This window comes from Rana temporaria, chromosome 12, assembly GCF_905171775.1.
Source record: "Rana temporaria chromosome 12, aRanTem1.1, whole genome shotgun sequence".
NCBI classification, from domain to species: domain Eukaryota; kingdom Metazoa; phylum Chordata; class Amphibia; order Anura; family Ranidae; genus Rana; species Rana temporaria.
Genome location: NC_053500.1, coordinates 135,020,461 through 135,040,948, shown reverse-complemented (window position 1 = coordinate 135,040,948; position 20,488 = coordinate 135,020,461). Strand labels below are relative to the sequence as shown.

At 44.4% G+C, this 20,488-nt stretch overlaps 1 protein-coding gene across 3 annotated transcripts in view; it reads left to right on the top strand.

The window, feature by feature from the left end:
* Window positions 1–15,556, top strand: part of GCGR (glucagon receptor) — a 91,169-nt gene extending 75,613 nt beyond the window's left edge. For all 3 annotated transcript variants that reach the window (XM_040330821.1, XM_040330824.1, XM_040330823.1), the window contains exons 11-14: window positions 1,211–1,299; window positions 6,701–6,839; window positions 8,221–8,262; window positions 14,749–15,556. In XM_040330821.1, the coding sequence (XP_040186755.1) occupies window positions 1,211–1,299; window positions 6,701–6,839; window positions 8,221–8,262; window positions 14,749–15,033 (555 nt within the window). In that variant the 3' untranslated portion in view covers window positions 15,034–15,556. The remainder of the gene's footprint in view (window positions 1–1,210; window positions 1,300–6,700; window positions 6,840–8,220; window positions 8,263–14,748) is intronic.
* The last annotated feature ends 4,932 nt before the right edge of the window (window positions 15,557–20,488 follow it).

The following is a 20,488-nucleotide window of genomic DNA, read 5'->3' as shown; positions in this document are numbered from 1 at the left end:
AGCCGTGGGCTCTAATGGGCATCCTAATTAGAGCCGTGGGCTCTAATGGGCATCCTAATTAGAGCCGTGGGCTCCAATAGGCATCCTAATTAGAGCCGTGGGCTCCAATAGGCATCCTAATTAGAGCCGTGGGCTCCAACAGGCATCCTAATTAGAGCCGTGGGCTCCAACAGGCATCCTAATTAGAGCCGTGGGCTCCAATAGGCATCCTAATTAGAGCCGTGGGCTCCAATAGGCATCCTAATTGGTAAACAATGGGCACAATGCTGTGCGTTCGCTGTTTACACAGTGTTGTGTGTAAGAGAAGCGAATAAATCGCTTACCCAACACAGACCCGCCTCTCAGCCAATCAGGTGCTTGGGTCTGATTACCGGTCACCTGATTGGCTGACGCGACAGGCGCTGTGATTGGACGCGGCGTCCAATCATAACTGAGATGACGGGAAGAGGACAGGAGAAGACAGGTAAGTGCCGGGGGGGGGGGGGGGTGCGCACACTGGCGGCAATTGATTGGGCACACTGGCAGCAATTGATGGGTACACAGGCTGCGTTTGATGATTTTTTTCAGCTTGTTTGCGCCCCCCAAAAATTTTAAGCACCAGCCGCCACTGGGTGCGGGAAAGGTACATGAAACGGGGGCTTTCTGCACCATGTTCTGGTGTGAACCGGCCCTTAAAGCTGAACTCCGAGCACAAAATTGTTTTATTTTAATATATTACCAAATAGCCAAAAGGGATATAAAATCTACTTTGTGTGCATCAAATGCCTTTGCAAAACCCAGATATCAACCTGTAAAAGTAGCGGTGACATAATCACTGTGCTGTACAGAGTCTGCGCAGAGAACAGAGATGTGGGAGGGACAGAGCAGGCTCCACCCCCTATAGGCTGCCTGCAGAAAACAAGAGGGGGCGGAGACGAGACCAGTCACCCTGCACAAGGAGAATAACTGCTATCCAGGTCTTTGTTAGTGAGATTTCTTCTTCTTCATGGTCACAATGACAATGGTTTGCCTTTTAGCTTTATACTTTAATAGTTGGAAAATTTGATTTTTTTTTTTTTTTTTTTTGCAAGAAGATCCGTGGGGGATGCAGCAGCTGCGTTCTCACTCTCCGGATTGTTTTGCCATGAGACCATCTCTTGTAAAAGTAGAAGAACTCCAAATGTTTAGATTTCCATGACAATGGAGCTTTTCTTTTTCTTGTACTTTGTAGATCAACTTTTTAATATTCATGAGGATAATTCAGATTCTGTTGTCGAAGATGCGAGCTCATCAGATGAGGTACACAGACTATAAACTCAGGTGAGAGATGTGTGACACCCGCAAAATGGCGGCACAAGTCGCATGGACAGCACAGATGCTGCATAGGGCAGACTGTGGTTTGCCAGTTAAAGTGCTCCTGCATTATAGCGATTAAAGTGCTCCTGTATTATAGTGATTAAAGTGCTCCTGCATTATAGTGATTAAAGTGCTCCTGTATTATAGTGATTAAAGTGCTCCTGTATTATAGTGATTAAAGTGCTCCTGCATTATAGTGATTAAAGTGCTCCTGTATTATAGTGATTAAAGTGCTCCTGTATTATAGTGATTAAAGTGCTCCTGTATTATAGTGATTAAAGTGCTCCTGTATTATAGTGATTAAAGTGCTCCTGTAATGTAGGGATTAAAATGATCCTGTATTATAGGGATTAAAGGGACACTAAAGGAATTTTTTTTTTTAGCTAAATAGCTTCCTTTACCTTGCTGCAGTCCTGGTTTCATGTCCTCATTGTTCGTTTTTGCTTTGATGTTGCTGTAAATCCTCTCTGTTTTGGACACTTCCTGGTTGCCTGTTTCCTGATAACCACAGTACTGGGAGATTTCTCACGGTGGTCACTAAATCAAGGAGGTGTGATTACTGTGTGTAAAACGAAACTGGATTGGTGCTGAGGAGTTTTAGACAAAGTATCACTGCTCTCTATTGGCTGACTGCCCTCTAGTGGCTCTCTGTACATCAGAGAACCAGGAAACAACAGCAAAAACGAAACTACACTGCAGGCACATTATATGATTGTTTTTTTATCTATTTTTAATCATTTTTAAAAGGAATCAGTTAACTATTATGTCTCTATGCCCTGTAAACAGTCATTTCAGCTAAAAAATTTTTTTCCTTTAGTGACCCTTTAAAGTGCTCTTGTACTGTAGTAATTAAAGTGCTCCTGTACTATAGGGTTTAAAGTGCTCCTGTATTATAGTGATTAAAGTGCTCCTGTACTATAGTGATTAAAGTGCTCCTGTATTATAGTGATTAAAGTGCTCCTGTACTGCAGTGATTAAAATGATACTGTACTATATTGATTACCGGTAATCACTATAGTACAGGAGCACTTCAATCACTGCAGTACAGTATCATTTTAATTCCTATAATTCAGAAGCACTTTAATCACTATAGTACAAGGGCACTTTAAAGTGCTTCTGTACTATAGTGATTAAAGTGCCCTTGTACTGTAGTGATTAAAGTGTTCCTGTACTGCAGCGATTAAAATGATACTGTACTATAGTGACGAAAGTGCTCCTGAATTATAGGAATTAAAATGATACTGTACTGTAGTGATTGAAGTGCTCCTGTACTATAGTGATTAGCAGGAATCAATATAGTACAGGATTATTTTAATCGCTGCAGTACAGGAGCACTTTAATCACTACAGTACAAGGGCACTTTAAAGTGCTCCTGTACTGCAGCGATTAAAATAATCCTGTACTATAGTGATTAAAGTGCTCCTGTACAGTAGCGATTAAAATGATACTGTAGTGATTAAAGTGCTCCTGTATTATAGGGATTAAAGTGCTCCTGTACTGCAGTGATTAAAATTATACTGATTACCGGTAATCACTATAGTACAGGAGCACTTCAATCACTACAGTACAGTATCATTTTAATTCCTATAATTCAGCAGCACTTTAGTCACTATAGTACAGTATCATTTTAAACGCTGCAGTACAGGAACACTTAAATCACTACAATACAAGGGCACTTTAAAGTGATTCTGTACTATAGTGATTAAAGTGCTCCTGTACTATAGTGATTAAAGTGCTCCTGTACTGCAGCGATTAAAATAATCCTGTACTATAGTGATTAAAGTGCACTTGTACCATAGTGATTAAAATGATACTGTGCTATAGTGACTAAAGTGCTCCTGTATTATAGGGATTAAAATGATACTGTACTGTAGTGATTGAAGTGCTCCTGTACTATAGTGATTACCGGTAATCAATATAGTACAGTATCATTTTAATCACTGCAGTACAGGAGCACTTTAATCCCTATAATACAGGAGCACTTTAATCCCTACAGTATAATTTTAATCGCTACTGTACAGGAGCACTTTAATCACTAATCACTATAGTACAGAAGAACTTTAAAATGCCCTTGTATTGTAGTGATTAAAGTGCTCCTGTACAGTAGCGATTAAAATTATACTGTAGGGATTAAAGTGCTCCTGTATTATAGGGATTAAAGTGCTCCTGTACTGCAGTGATTAAAATGATACTGTACTATATTGATTACCGGTAATCACTATAGTACAGGAGCACTTCAATCACTACAGTACAGTATCATTTTAATCCCTATAATACAGGAGCACTTTAGTCACTATAGCACAGTATCCTTTTAATCACTATGGTACAAGTGCACTTTAATCACTATAGTACAGGATTATTTTAATCGCTGCAGTACAGGAACACTTTAATCACTATAGTACAGGAGCACTTTAAAGTGCCTTTGTACTGTAGTGATTAAAGTGCTCCTGTACAGTAGTGATTAAAATGATACTGTAATGATTAAAGTGCTCCTGTATTATAGGGATTAAAGTGCTGCTGTACAGTAGTGATTAAAATTATACTGTACTGTAGTGATTAAAGTGCTCCTGCACTATTGTGATTATTTACTGCAATACAGGAGGACTTTAACCACTGCAGTACAGGAGCACTTTAAAGTGCCCTTATACTATAGTGATTAAAGTGCTCCTGTACTGCAGTGAAAAACATCCTGCCGCAAAGGAGGCGGCAAGGAACATGTAATACTTGGTTTTTACCAAAGGCAAAGGTTTTGGAGTACTTTTGGAAGGGTCATGTTAAAGCTGAACTTCAGGCTTCCCTTCAGACTTGTACAGGCTCCCCTCCTGTACTGAAACATATTCCAGTGCACACTGTGAGCCTCTCATTAGTTTTTGTTTTGTATGCTTTCTTCCTTATATTTTCATCTGGTGATCTGGCCAGTAACTCTTGTTTTTTTTTGTTTTTTTTTTTTCAAAAGAACGAGCTCTCTATGAAATGCATCGGTTAACACTGTTGAGACAAACCATTTAGCAGTGACAAGGGTCCTTACAATGATTAGCTTACAGTGGTAGCTGCTCATGCAGGGCACACGGGCGCCCTAATCTACATGCAGGGCACGGGACGTATGGATTTCAACTGTTTTTTTTTGGAAGCACATGATTAGAGCCTCAGGCTCCAATTGGTTTAAAAAAAAAAAGGGGTGGGCTTGGGGCGCAGAGCACTGCGCCCGGAGCCCACCCAGTTCTGTAACATTAGCAAATGAATATTCGCTAATGTTTTCCTGTTTCTCCTCCAAGCCAGTTAGGAAGGGGGTTCTGAGACCCGATTGGCCGAGAGCCCTAAGAACCCATTGGCTGGAAGGAGACCGCCGGCGGGGGGAGAGATATTCAGGGGATGAAGGCAAGTGCGGGGCTGGTGGGCGACGGATGAGCAAGCAAAGCGGCAATCGACGGGGTGGGTGGGTAGTGGCGATTGAGTGAGAGGGGGGTTTGGTGGTGGTTAGATGGCTGGCTGGGGGCCGCCACCCCAAGAAATGTAAGTACCAGCCGCCACTGCCTGCTTATATTTATTCTTGTAAAACCTTTATCTCAAAAGAAAAAAAAACTGAGGAAATACAAGTAATAAGAGTAATTAACTGCTTGTCCCCAAATAACATTGGTTGAAAAGAAGAAAGTATATATATATATATATATATATATATATATATATATATATATATATATATATATATATATATATATATATATATATATATATATATATATAGTGTGACCTGTCACAATTGATAACGGAAGTGACGTTCCATTGCCGCCATCTTGGTACACCCTGCACTCCTCCATTGTAAGGAGGATCTGAGAAGGGGAAGGCGGACATCTCGTTACACCCACTGGAGTTTTGCATTTTACACTTATATTTAAAATTCAATATCTAACCAGTCGGATGGACTTTTTCATTATATAAAACTCACTTTCCTGGTAAAAAGAAGTGTACAATGGAAAACTCCGGTGAGTGTAACAAGATGTCCGCTTTCCCCCCTCTCAGAGTATCTTTATTATGGAGGGGTGTAGCAAGATGGCGGCGCCGGAACGTCACTTCCGTTACCAATTCTGACGGGTCACCAAATCTGATGAAACAGAGGTACTCCAACATAGGAGGCGTGTTACTGGCCAGATCACCAGGTGAAAAACAAAAGGGAAAAAAGCCAAAGAAAACGAATGCAACCACCACATCTAATGATTGATAAGCTGTAATACAAATACATTTTATGGGCCAGATTCACAGAAGAAATACGCCGGAGTATCTACTGATACTCCGGCGTATTTTCAAATTTGCCGCGTCGTATCTTAATTTGTGATTCACAAACAAGATACGACGGCATTTGGCTAAGATCCGACAGGCTTACGGCTTCATACGCCTTCGGATCTTAGGCTGCAATACTTCGGCCGCCGCTGGGTGGAGTTTGCGTCGTTTTCCAGCGTCGGGTATGCAAATTAGCTTTTACGGCGATCCACGAAGGTACTCGCGTGCGTTACGTCGTCGCAAGTCGTTTTTTCCCGTCGCAAAGTTAAGCCTGCTTTTTCATGGCTTAACTTTAGAGCAGCCATGTTCAAGTATGGCCGTCGTTCCCGCGTCGAATTTCAAATTATTATTTTTTTTGCGTAAGACGTCCGGGAATACGAAAGTATGTTGCGCACGTCGCCATTCAAAAAAATGACGTCACTTTGCGCAAAGCACGGCGGGAATTTAAAAACGGAGCATGCGTAGTACATCCGGCGCGGGAGATGCCTAATTTAAATGGTACATGCCCCATTTGAATTAGGCGGGCTTGCGCCGGACGGCTTTACGTTACACCGCCGTAAGTTTACACGCAAGTGCTTGATGAATCAGGCACTTGCGCTGAAAACTTGCGGCGTTGTAACGTAAAGACGATACGTTACGCCGCCGGATTTGTACCTGAATCTGGCCCTTGGTTTTGGATTTAATACCGCTTTAAAATGGAAGTTCGGACTAAACCTATCTATTCTTAAACCTGCTTCCATCCCCATTCCAAGTCCTATATTACCTAGCCTGTAGAAGAAAGATGTCTATACTTGCCTATTCCTACACCTTGCCTAAGGACCTAATGGTGCTCGGAAAAGTCACATGATCTGCTTTTTTTTTTTTTTTTATATTAATCTTGGAATGGGGGATGAAGTTTACTATTACCCTTTAAATATCTCGAAAACCTTCATAGGGCAAAAAATACGATATTCCTTGCTGCCGCTATGACAACTTTTCTCCAAACCTACATGGGCACTTTAAAGAAGAAAGCAAGCGGGGGGGGGGGGGTCACATTAGTGGAAATGGTATAATAGCTTCACCTCTATGTTCCTATGTCTTCTACCAGGCTGGCAAGATCCACGCTCACACTCATCCCTCTGCTGGGCATACATGAAGTGGTGTTTGCGCTGGTCACCGATGAGACGGCAATGGGAACCCTGAGACTAGTGAAACTTTTCTTTGACCTCTTCATCGGCTCATTTCAGGCAAGTTAAAATATGAAAAATAATCCCCCCCCCCCCCCCAAAAAAAAAGTGGGCTTTATGAGAATATGATTGAGATCTTAGGGGCAGATCCACAAAGCGAGTACGCCGGAGTATCTAATGATACGCCGGCGTACTTTCAAATTTCCCGCGTCGTATCTTTGTTTTGAATCCTCAAACCAAGATACGACGGCATCTGGGTTAGATCTGACAGGCGTACGTCTTCGTATGCCTTTGGATCCAAGATGCAATTCTTCGGCGTCCGCTAGGTGGCGTTCCCGTCGTAATCCGCGTCGAGTATGCAAATTAGCTATTTCCGACGATCCACGAACGTACGAGCGGCCGTCGCATTCTTTTACGTCGTCTCTAGTCGGCGTATAGTTAAAGTTGCTGTTTGGTGGCGTACTCAAAGTATGGCCGTCGTTCCCGCGTATAATTTTTAAAAAAAAATTTGTTTGCGGAAGTCTTCCGTGAATCGGGCTGGACGTAATTTATGTCCACGTCAAAACAATGACGTCCTTGCGACGTCATTTAGGGACGGCGCATGCGCAGTTCGTTCGGCGCAGGGATGCGCTTCATTAAAATGAAACACGCCCCCTACTCGCCGATTTGAATTAGGCACCGCGAGAGATACACTACGCCGCCGTAACTTACGGCGCGAATTCTTTCAGGATTCAAACCAAAAAAAGTAAGTTACGGCGGCGTAGCGTATCTCAGATACGCTGCGCCGGGGGAGATCTTTGTGGATCTGCCCCTTAATTTATAATTTGTCCAAGCACTAATAGAATCGCCCATAAATTAAGGCACCTAATCCCAAATGAAAATGTTGAATTTGAGACGAGAGAGAAAAGGGGATATTTTACGGTGCAAGGGGTAGAACAGTAATGATGAGAAAGAACGTGTCTTAAGAAAATACAAAATAATTTTATTACATAAAAAATCTATAAAAACAGAGTTCAATCAAATTTATAATTCATGGTGGTCATTGATGAACATTTTTTCAATTTAAAAAACACACGGAGGTCGCAAATTCCCAACATGTTTCACGATTTTCGCTTCATCAGGGGAAGGCAAAATCCGTACAAAAATGTTTATAACTAGGTAGAAGAAAATAATTAAATTAGCCATGTATAAATGATAGAGAACAATACATAAACATATGGGTAACATAGACATGTGGCAGATGGCCAAGGAGCACACACACCAGAGTCGGGCGCTCAATATCTCCCATGGACATGGATGGATGTACAGACCCTAGGGAGGGGTCACCACAAAAAGAAAGTGCAAGTTCCACATAATATTTAGGCAATGCGGATCCCCCGCCCCTTTCCCTGGACGGTATCTGTCAGTTGTTGAGACTCTCCTTTCTCTCTCGTTTCTGCAGGGAATGCTGGTAGCTGTGCTCTACTGTTTTGTCAACAAAGAGGTAAGTGATGGATTTTTCCTTGTCACCTGTGTAAGATTCCATTTTCTAATAGAATAGAAGAACAACAATGAACATAAAAAGTGCAGCATGCTTGTTTTGTCAACACTAAGCAGTTTACGGAGATGGAGCCATAAAATCTGAATTCCAAGGAAAAATTTGAAAAAAAAAAATCCCTTGCATTGGTGCTTCTGCACTGCAGGGGATAAATGCCCATTTTTGTCCAGAGAACCAGCAAAAAGCACATTTACTTACCTTCTTCTCTTTATCTCCCACAGGCTTCTCCTTCCATGCAACCGGTCCTCTGCAGCCTCTTCTCTTCGACGCTCCAGCCAATTGTTGCAGCTGTGATGTCATCACTTACAATGTAGGACCAGCGGTCTTGCGTTGCAAATTGAGGGCGCCAAAGGGCCTGGCGCATCGGAGAGAAGAAGAAAGTGCCAGTTGCTGGGGGAGCACGAGATGAGGCCAATTAAAACTGCTTTTTAACGGTACCCTAGACCAGTGTCTCTCAACTCCAGTCCTCAAGGCGCCCCCAACAGGTCATGTTTTTTTAGGCTTTCCACTATTTTGCACAGGTGATCTGATCAGTAGTTACCTTGGTAATTACCACAGCCGTTTCATCTGAGGGAAATCCTGAAAACATGACCTGTTGGCCTTAATGACTGGAGTTGAGAAACACTGCCCTAGACCAGTGGTTTCCAAACTGCAGTTCGGGGGCTGAATGCGGCCCTTTATTTTCTTCTATTTGGCCCCTGAGGCAATATTTTATCCCGACATCAACAATAGGGCACAATTTCTCCCAATGACACCAACGAGGGGGCACAATTTCTCCCAATGACACCAACGATGGGGCACAATTTCTCCCAATGACACCAACATTGAGGCACTATTTCATCTGCTGACGCCAACAATGGGGCACTATTCCTCCCACTAAACCCAATGATGGGGCACTGTTTACTCCCACTGACACTGCTGCATTTTCCACAGCCTATATATCTTGGAGGCGTGTTTGGGGTCGTTATGTTGCAATACTGCCCTGCGGCCCAGTCTCTGAAGGGAGGGGTTCATGCTCTGCTTCAGTATGTCACAGTACATGTTGGCATTCATGGTTCCCTCAATGATCTGTAGCTCCCCAGTGCCAGCAGCACTCATGCAGCCCCAGACCATGACACTCCCACCACCATGCTTCACTGTAGACAAGACACACTTGTCTTTGTACTTCTCACTTGGTTGTCGCGACACACACTTGTCACCATCTGACCCTAATAAGTTTATCTTGGTCTCATCAGACCACAGGACATGGTTCCAGTAATCCATGTTCTTAGTCTGCTTGTCTTTAGCAAACTATGGGCTTTCTTGTGTATCATCTTTAGAAGAGGCTTCCTTCTGGGACGACAGCCATGTAGACCCATTTGATGCAGTGTGCGGCATATGGTCTGAGCACTGACAGGCTGACCCCCCCACCCCTTCAATCTCTGTAGCAATGCTGGCAGCACTCGTACGTCTATTTCCCAAAGACAACCTCTGGATATGACACTGAGCACGTGACCTCAACTACTTTGGTCGACCATGGCGAGGTCTGTTCTGAGTGGAACCTGTTAAACCGCTGTATGGTCTTGGCCACTGTGCTGCAGCTCAGTTTCAGGGTCTTGGCAATCTTCTTATAGCCTAGGCCAATGATGGCGAACCTTGGTACCCCAGATGTTTTGGAACTACATTTCCCATGATGCTCATGCACTCTGCAGTGTAGTTAGTGGAGCATCATGGGAAATGAAGTTCCAAAATATCTGGGGTGCCAAGGTTCGCCATCATTATGTAGAGCAACAATTAATTTTTTTGCCATGAGGTGCCATGTTGAACTTCCAGTGACCAGTATGAGAGAGTGAGAGCGATAACACCAAATTTACCACACCTGCTCCCCATTCACACCTGAGACCTTGTAACTCTAAGGCCCCTTTCACATTGAGGCGTTTTTCATGCGGTACAACGCTAAAAATAGCGCTGCTATACTGCATGAAAAATCATGCCCTGCAGGCTTCAATGTGAAAGCCCGAAGCGGTGCGGTAGCAGGAACGCTCCAAAAGTCCTGCTAGCCGCATCTTTGGAGCGGTGTGTTTACCGCTCCTATACCGCGCCTTCCCATTGAAATCAATGGGAAACCGCGGTAATACCGCCCGCAACCACCCTTTTTCGGCCGCTAGCGGGGGTTAAAACCTCACCGCTAGCGCCCGAATATCGCGGTAAATACGACGGTATAGCGGCGCTACAAATAGCGCGGCTATACCGTCACCGCGGCTCCACGCCTCAATGTGAAAGAGGCCCAACGAGTCACATGACACCGGGGAGGGAAAATGGCTAATTGGGCTCAATTTGGACATTTTCACTTAGGGGTGTCCTCACTTTTGTTGCCAGCAGTTTAGACATTAATGGCTGTGTGAGTTATTTTAAGGGGATAACAAATTTACACTGTTATACAAGCTGTACACTCACTACACAACATTGTAGCAAAGTGTCATTTCTTCAGTGTTGTCACATGAAAAGATAGAAGAAAATGTTTCACAAATGTAAGTACACCCCTCACATTTTTGTGATACTGTATATACATACACAGTATATATATATATATATATATATATATATATATATATACACTTTGGCAAGTGTTGCGTTCCCTACAATAACTGTCACTTGTGACATTCTCCATTCTGCGATCGTTCTTTCCTCCTATTCTGCTTCCTGCTCCGAACATCTGCTTCCCGTTATTTATAGTCAAACATGTAAATCAATGTCGGTTTGTAAACAAAGCTCCGCTGCCAAACAGTAATGGAAGCTTTCTGAAGGCTGGGGGTTAAAGGGCAAATAATGTGCAGAATTATGTGAGAAAATCAAAAATACGAGGTCGGGAGTCACTGGGCCGGCTACATTGGAAGACATTGAGAAAGAATAAAAGGGGACGTTTATGGGGATTACATTTTCAAAGTGTTTTGAGAGAGGGATTGCCCCGGGACAAAGCATTAGTAAGTCCGACTCTTGACTCCTAAATCAGAGCTTACACAGGGCCGAGGACTGCCCCCCACCTCCCATGTGATGGTAATGGGTCACTCAGGTACCAGCAGGGGCGTTGCTAGGTTGCAAAAAGACCAGGGGCTTCAGCCCGAAGTCCAAGTCCATCACCGGGGGGGGAGGACTACCTACCTGACCCACCTGACACACACTGACCTACCTGACCAGACTTCAGGTGACGTAACCTCCTCCTGCAGCTCACTAGACATGTGCACTGCCGAAATGTATTTTTTGTTTTATTTTATTTTTTGCTTTTTTCGAAAATCCAATTTTCGAAATTTCCCATTTTCGAATTTTAGATTTTTGCATTTTGCAATTTGGAATCTCGAAATTTCCAATTTTACGGAATACCGAATTTACGAAATTCGAAAATGAAAAAATTCGGACATTTCGGAATTAACGAATTTGTTAAAATAATAATTTGGAACTAAACGAATTGCACATGTCTACAGCTCACTCCAGGCAGTCGCAGTCAGAGCCATGACAGGAGGGCAGGAGAGGACAGCTGCCCGCTTAAGCGGGTTCTTCTCACAGTGACGCAGCCGTCTTGTAAGTCCCTCCTTCTGAAGCCTGCAGCGTCTATGATGGATGCCACACGTCCCGCGGTCCTGCCGTTGGACAAGTGGGACGTCCATCAAAGGCGCTGCAGGCTTCAGAAGTCTAGACCTGCTTGGCCGTGCTCGGGATCAGATCGGGTGGCACTCGAGGCTAATAACCGAATTGTGCATGCCCGAGACCCGGGGGCTTTTTTGGGACCCATTCGGGCCCCCCTCAGCCCCCCCCCTCCCGACGCCACTGGGTACAAGTATTGTCATGTGGGAAAAAGGAAGGCAAGTCACCTGCTACCACACCTAGTAGACATGTGTACTGCCAAAAAACGTGTTTAAGTTTGTTTCATTCGTTTTTTTCAGAAATTTGTAAATTTGAAATTCGTAAAAATCGAAAGTTTTAAATTAAAAAAAAATTGTAAAATTCGATAATTCGTAAATTCAAAATAACCAACTAATAAGAACTAAACTTTTAAATTATAGGTATTGGAATTTCCATTCAAATTTAGCTATTGGCGAACGCAACGAATACGAATTTATCTGAAGTTACGAATTATCCAAAATAAAGAATACCTAATAGAATACCCAATATCTAAACAAATGGAACGAAACTAAATAATAATACATTATTATTATTTTTATTATTAATTCGTTACGTTCCATTTGTTTAGATGCAGCATTTGTTATTACGGATAATTTGTAACTTCGGATACATTTTGTATTTACGTTTACATTTACGTGTAGTTACGTTCACTAACCGCCAAATTTGAAAGGAAATTCCAATACCTATAATTTAATAGTTGGTTATTATTAGTTATTATTAGTTATTTCTGATTTTCGGGTTTTTGAATTTTCAGGTTTCTGTTCTAATTTTCGTTCTTTTGGATTTCCCAATTTCTGAGGTTTCGAATTTTCAAATTTCGGAAAAATTTGAAAGTTCGGAAATGCAGATATTTCCGAACTAACTAATTTGTCTAAATTTGTTAAAAAAAAAATTGGAACTAAAACAAATTGATGTCTAACAACCAAGTACCTTATCTTTACTCCATTGCTGCTCCATTTGCCCATAGGGAGCCTAGATAAATTCCCTATACTTCCGAGTATGTGGAAGCTTGTGACCGTCTTCTCTTCCTGCTATGATGCAATGCTGGGTGCCTGAGCAGCCAATAACCCTGTCACATGGGGGTGAGGAGAGCCCTTAGCTCTGTGTAGGCACTGACTAGATCAACTACATTTTTGGGGGGGCGCAAACAAAACGAGAAAAAAAAATAAAACATCAATTGCGTCCTTACTGTGCCCATCAATTGTCGCTGTGGCGGAGGTTAATGATGGGATGTGGGGTTCCAGCACCTTGTACCTCTTGACCCCTTTACATTACACAGCCCCCACAGTTTGTTACACAGACACCCCCCTAACAGTTCTGGACCCCCTGTATGTTACACAGACCTCCCTACAGTGCAGATCCCCTCCACAATACAGACGCCCCTCTACAATACAGCCCATACCGACCTCCCTACATTACAGAGACGTGACCTGCGGGCTGTCGCGGCCCACCGGGCATATGCCCAGTATGCCCTATGGCCAGTCCGGGCCTGGGTCTAACAGTCCATTTCTGTAGGATGCTGGTTAGGGGACAGGCTTTTCTACTGAGGCTGTGGCTGCTTTTCAAAGAAAAAAACTAAAATTAGATATCTATCTTTTTTGTTGAGGCACTGGGACTGTGTTCAGCTGATATAAACTAACAGTAAGAGTTAGGCCGGCTTATCAGTAGATAAGCCGACCTAACTCAGAATCTAAGCCGACTTATGTTTAAGTGTATGCTCAAACAGAGATACGCTTAAACATATCTAAGATACGACGGCTTGCGCCGTCCTATCTTAGATTGCAATATTTCGGATGGCCGCTAGGTGTGGCTTCCTCTGCGGTCGGCGTAGAATATGTAAATGAGTAGATACGCCGATTCACGAACGTAAGCCACGACCGACGCAGTACTTCTACGCCGTTTACGTTCGAGATAGGCCGCCTAAAGTTAGAGCTAGGCCGCCTAAAGTTAGAGCTAGGCCCTAATGGAATAGTAATGTTAAGTATGGCCGCCGTTCCCGCGTCGAAATTCGAAATTTTTACGTTTTTTGCGTAAGTCGTCCGCGAATAGCGATTTACGTCCACGTCAAAATCAATAGGCCCGTGCGGGGTACTTAGCCGCAATGCACACTGGGAAATGTAGGCGCCCGGCGCATGCGCAGTAGAAAGAAAAAACGTCAAAAACGTAAGGTCAAGCCTTATTAACATAAAACACGCCCCCCTTACACACATTTGAATTTGGCGCCCTTACGCCCGCACGCTTTAGGCTACTCCGCCGTAACATAGCAGGCAAGTACATTGTGAATCATGTACTTGCCTAGCTAACTTACGGCGGCGTAGCCTAAACACGCTAATCTACGCCGCCGCAAGTTTAGGCATCTGTACTTGAATCTACCTATAAAAGTTCAGTTGGGATTTAATCATGATTTTTGACCGAAGTTCCCCTCTAGCATATGAAAAACAGAAAACCCTTAGTGACCCCCCCCCCCCCCCCCTCTGCCTTTGATATATTATACGGACTAGATGGAATGACAGTTAGTGAAAGGAGAGGGGATAGTATATGGAAACACAGCAGACAAGCCATCATACATCTTAAAGGAAAGAGACAGAATTTAGCATGCAAGATGGGAAAAACCGGTCAGACGGTGATGAGGGTAAATATTTAGCAGATGAGGAAAACATTCATTGGATTAGGTCCAATATGTTGAGTTTGACTGATTTGCGAGGAGACTATAACAGCCATCCTCATTCCGCACGCCTGCTTTAACAGTCTGTCATTTGTGTCCTCCCCCAGGTCCAATCCGAGCTCTTGAAAAAATGGAAGCGTTGGAAACTCGGGAAAGACATCGAAGACGAATACAAAAACACGAACAGCCAACCTCCCCGAGCTGGGCTCGGCAGCATCTGCGAAAAGCACAACCTGGTCGACGGATGCAACAACGGGGCCAGCAAGTCGCGGCACAGCGACGACACCTGGTACAACGAGAAGATGGGCAGCAGCGCCACCGAACAGATCATGCTGAGCGAACGACAGAACAGCTTCGAGTATCCAGACAGCAGCTCAGAACACATCTTCTAAGCCAAAGCATGCAAGCCACCCAGAGGCGAGGTATTCATGAACAATCTTGGACTGGCCATCTGGCAATTCTGGTCTGTGCCGGAAGGCCTGGTGTGATTGGGGTGAGCTGGACAGCAAAGATCACTGCTATTAAGCACATTCTGCATCCGGAGCTTCACTCTGAACGGACTTACGATCGTATGAAAGGTATTGGTTGCCCAAGCTGGGAAAGTTGGACCATATAGATAAAAGAGAAGCCAGCATCCTTCATAAGCCAGGGCCTTCACATCGTAAAATAAGCGCTGTTTATACCCTGGAACCGTCACCAAAACGGGCTAGTGCAACACAAAAAAAAAAACATGGATTCTGAGATGCTATACGAGTTGACATAAGAGAAGAGCTTCCCAGTCAACAGCAACGCCATGGTGACATTTACCTCTATCCTTGGACTTAAGTTGTGGCGTTTTGAAACCTCTAAAAAGTATTGGATATTCCAGAATTGACTGATCAGCAGTATTAAATGGGTAAACCAATGATTAGGAAACCCTTGTAGTAGGTCTTATGTTGATGGACCCCCCCCCCTCATGCAGATAGATACACAGGGTACACCATTGTCCAAGGTTATATGGTTGGTAATGCCTTTAAAGCATAACTGTACTTTGCAAATTAACAGGTTGGCCTTAAGAGTAAGGAGCACATACGTGCCTTCCATGTCCTCCCCTTGCTTTCTGGGGCCATCTGCAAATCAACAGTGTAAGCTCTGACCCAACACGGAGCTCAGATCTGCCAATTGGCTATTCATGCAATAAGTAGACGTGTGCATTCTTTTTCGTTAGAATGCATTTTCGTCCGAAAATCTGGTTTTTCTCGTTATCGTTTTAACAAACGATAACGAAAGTGCAAGAAACGAAAACCGAAAGATCCGACATAAAAAAATGCTTTATTTTCGTTTTCGTTGCGGTAAAAATTCGATATAGAGAGATTCGACATTATAGGGAAAAGATTCGACACTATAGAAATAATAGATTCGACATTATAGAGAAAAGATTCGACATTATAGAGAAAAGATTCGACATTATAGAGAAAAGATTCGACATTATAGAGAAAAGATTCGACATCATAGAGAAAAGATTCGACATTATAGAGAAAAGATTCGACATCATAGAGAAAAGATTCGACACTATAGAAATAATAGATTCGACATTACAGAGAATAAATTTCGATTCATGAGAAAATAGATTCGACATTATTACTAGTCATACAACATTAGAATTCTTGTAGGCGGAATATTCGAACGGAAATGTACGATTCGACGTAAAGATTCGACGTTCCGTCAAATATTTTTTGACCATTAGCCAGAAACCAACAAAGATTCGACCTTCCGGCGAATATTCTTTTGATCATTCGACAGAAACCAAGTATTATTGGATTTTCGGACGAAAGCTATTCCCCAACGAAAAACTAAGTAAATCAAAACGATTTTCAAGAGTAACTAAATAAATTTATTTTCCCAACGAAAACGAAAAAACGAAACAAAATATTCCAGTCTGCACATGTCTAGCAATAAGTGCTGTACTGTGGGAAGACAAAAAACGCAGAAACTTGTGCATCGCAATACTGGATCTTTTCCTAGCTTCAGTAGGCAAACAGTATGTGCACTTACCTTTCCTGCTCTAAAGACGACCCATTAAAATACGAAGTTGCTTTATAGGTAGCCAAAGACCCAAGAGGACATAGGCCTGCCTATGAAAAATAAACATGCACCAAACTGAACAACCACGGGGGAAGGAGCAGTTGTTACTTTTGGAATGAGTACTGTGGTTTCTACAGTAATAAGAGGACACGGGCATTGGTGACATATCAGGGGTCTAAACAGACCCCTGATGTTTTAACTTTGAGATGGAGAAAGGAGATTTGGGACACATCCCCTCCATCTCCGCCTCAGCAGCACAGAATGAATGGACAGGAAAAGAGCTTCCCATTCATTCATAGACTGAAGTATAGTAAACACAGTTTGCTATGCCTTAGTTCTGGATGAACAGAGTCAATGATCAGTACGAATCATTCATTAAAGCGGTTCTCCACCCTAAAGTGAAGTCCCGCTGATCGGAACCCTCCCCCCCTCCGGTGTCACAGTTGACACCTTTCAGGGGGGAGGGGGGTGCAGATACCTGTCTAAAGACAGGTATTTGCACCCACTTCCGGCCCGGCATTCACGGGCAAAAGACGGGCATTTCGTCACATCCCGTCGCCCCCCCCCCCCCCCGTTGTGTGCTGGGAACACTCTGCTCCCAGCACACAGCGGTAGCCAATCGACGGGCGCGACTCGCGCATGCGCCGTAGGGAACCCGGGCAGTGAAGCCGCAGCGCTTCACTTCCTGGTTCCCTCAGCGTGGATGGAGGGGGGAGCAGCAGGGTGACGAGCGATCGCTCTTGCTCTGCTGCGGACGGCGCTGAACTCCAGGACAGGTAAGTGTCCTTATATTAAAAGTCAGCAGCTGCAGTATTTGTAGCTGCTGGCTTTTAATATATTTTTGGGGTGGAACATCCGCTTTAACTGCTTGCCGACGAGCCACCGTAATTATACTGCGGCAGGTTGGCTCCCATGCGCTAATCGCCGTAGGTATATGTCCGCTGCTTTAAGAGTGCATGCCGCCGGACCCGCGATCGCTCCACAGAGAGCCGGAACGGGGAGCGTTCAATGTAAACAAACAGATCCCCTTTCTGACAGGGGAGTAGAGAGAGATCTGCTGTTCCTAGTAATCAGGAACGGCAATCTCTCTCTTCCTTCAGTCAGTCCCCTCCCCCCAAAGTTAGAAACACCTCCCTAGGGAACACTTAACAGTAGGGGGTGATCAAGGGGTTAACGCCCTTCCCTGCCAGTGATATTTATACAGTAATCAGTGTAAACATGAGATATCATCATTCTGTTCAACAGACCACACTAAACGTTGGTGCTTTGCATCCCACACCCCGACGCAGCCTTCAACACGCAAATTGGTAGCTTGTTTTGGCCTTGCAGGAGAGGGTGGAGACAAAACTTTCTTGGTCTTGCCTTAGTGAAGAAGCCCACCGAAATGTATTTATTGAGACTGTATCAGTGGCGGTGCGTCCATAGAGGGCGCCGGAGCTCCGCCCCCTCTCGCACCGCCACTGATTACAATACATAGATTCATGCATTGCATGAATCTATGTATTGTTGCCACTGCCGCCGACTATTCCGATGGCCGGCCAGATGGCGAGCGCCGGCCACCTGAATAACGGCAGCTGGTTGGCTGCATGGAAGTGCCCATCAGAGCCAGCGGCTCTGATAGGCTTTCCGAGTACAGCCCCCAGGCTGCATTCGGCTTCCAGATACTTATCTAAGGCAGTGTTTCCCAACTCCAGTCCTCAAGGCACACCAACAGGTCATGTTTTCAGGCTTTCCATTATTTTGCACAGGTGATTAGATCAGTTTCACTGCCTTAGTAATTACCACAGCCGTTTCATCTGAGGGAAATCCTGAAAACATGACCTGTTGGTGTGCCTTGAGGACTGGAGTTGGGAAACACTGATCTAAGGGACGTACGGGGGGTTCGTTCCTTGGATAAGACTGCCAGGCGTCTCGGCCAATCAGGTTCACCGGTTCTGGTTACCGGTAACCTGATTGGCTGAAACGTCATTGGAGGGCGGGAGAAGACATCGAGGGACGTGGAAGGAGGATGGCCGACCCCAGAAAGGCAAGTGCTGGGCGGGGGAGGGGCATTTTACAGGGCACAGCGGTGACAATGGGCGCAGTGGCATCAATGGGCACAGTGGCGACATTGGGCGCAGTGGCATCAATGGGCACAGTGGCGACAACAATTAAAGGGCACAGTGGCGACAATTGGCACAATGGTGACAATTGATGGGCACAGTGGCTGCATTTGATGGCATGGCACAGTGGTGACAATTGATGGCACAGTGGCTGCGTTTGATGGCATGGCACAGTGGTGACAATTGATGGCACAGTGGCTGCATTTGATGGGCACAGTGGCTGCATTTGATGGCATGGCACAGTGGCTGCGTTTGATGGCATGGCACAGTGGCTGCATTTGATGGGCACAGTGGCTGCATTTGATGGGCACAGTGGCTGCATTTGATGGGCACAGTGGCTGCATTTGATGGGCACATTGAGGCTGCAATTGTTTTTTTCTTTAGTTTTGTTTTTTATTCGTTTGAGCCCCCCAAAAATTTTGAGCACCAGCCGCCACTGGACTGTATAATGGGCAGTGATGGTAGTATTTTCTACCCAGTTATCTCTACTCCTCTTATAGGCTTGGCTGTGTGATACATATATAGAATGACTGAGTAAATGCACTCACGGTCATTAGCCAACGTCAATGTTTAATGAATTACTCACACTGGCCGATCTACTTTGTTTACTGTGCTCCGAAATCCAAATCCAATTTAACCCCCGCTCCATCCGTATTCTAATGCCCACATATCATATTCTGAGGCACATAAGTACACAATATTGTATAGACTTCGAGGACCTGTAATGTACTTTTAATGAGCAGATAGCAAGAACTGCGCCGAGTTCTAGTTGCATGTTACCGGATCACATAACATAACCCCAGTGCCATTTCCGAAAAATAACCCTTCATGTAGAATAAAGGAAACTCACTATGAAGTCTGGTTGCTGCTATGTGGAAAAACGTGAAAATATGCCTTGTACCTGACCGCTAGGGATGTATGGAATGAGTTTGCCAAAATGTATGTTGCCACAGAAAAAAAAAACTTTTCGCCTGTTGAGATTCCAGAAAAAGTCAGATAGAGCATACACACGGTCGGAATTTCCATTCAAGAGCCAACATCGGACTTTTGCTGTCAGAATTTACGATCGTGTGTACGGGGCATTAGGCTTTATAGCAGGGGTCATAAACTGGTGGCCCCCTAGCTGTTGTAGTTTCCCAAGTCCCACGAGGCATTGCAAGGCTGACAGTTACAAGCATGACTCCCACAGGCAGAGGCATAATGGGACTAGTTTCGCAACAGCTGGAGGGCCACCAGTTTGAGACCCCTACTTTAAAAACGAAGGTCCACACAAAAATGGAACCTCCGCTTTTCAGAACCCTCCCCCCCTCCGGTGTTACATTTGACACCTTTTTAGGGGGGTGCAGATACCTGTATAATACAGGTATTTGCACCCACTTCCGGACATAGACTCCCGCGGGGGTCACGCCCCTTCCCGTCCCTAGGGCTGGGGAAAAAAATCGATTTGAATCTTGAATTGAGTTGCGAGGGCAAATCGATTCAGATTTTGACCAAATCGATTTTTTTTTCTAGGAAAAGGGCATGCAGCCTTTTTCCAGGATCGCGGCAAGCAGGATTTTTTAGGCGAGGCCGCGGCTTCGGCCTAGTCCGCTGCCTTTTCCTAGGATCGCGGCGGACTAGGCCGAAGCCGCGGCCCTACCTAAAAACTTAGGACCGGCGCTGTTCCGATCGAGTTTTTTTT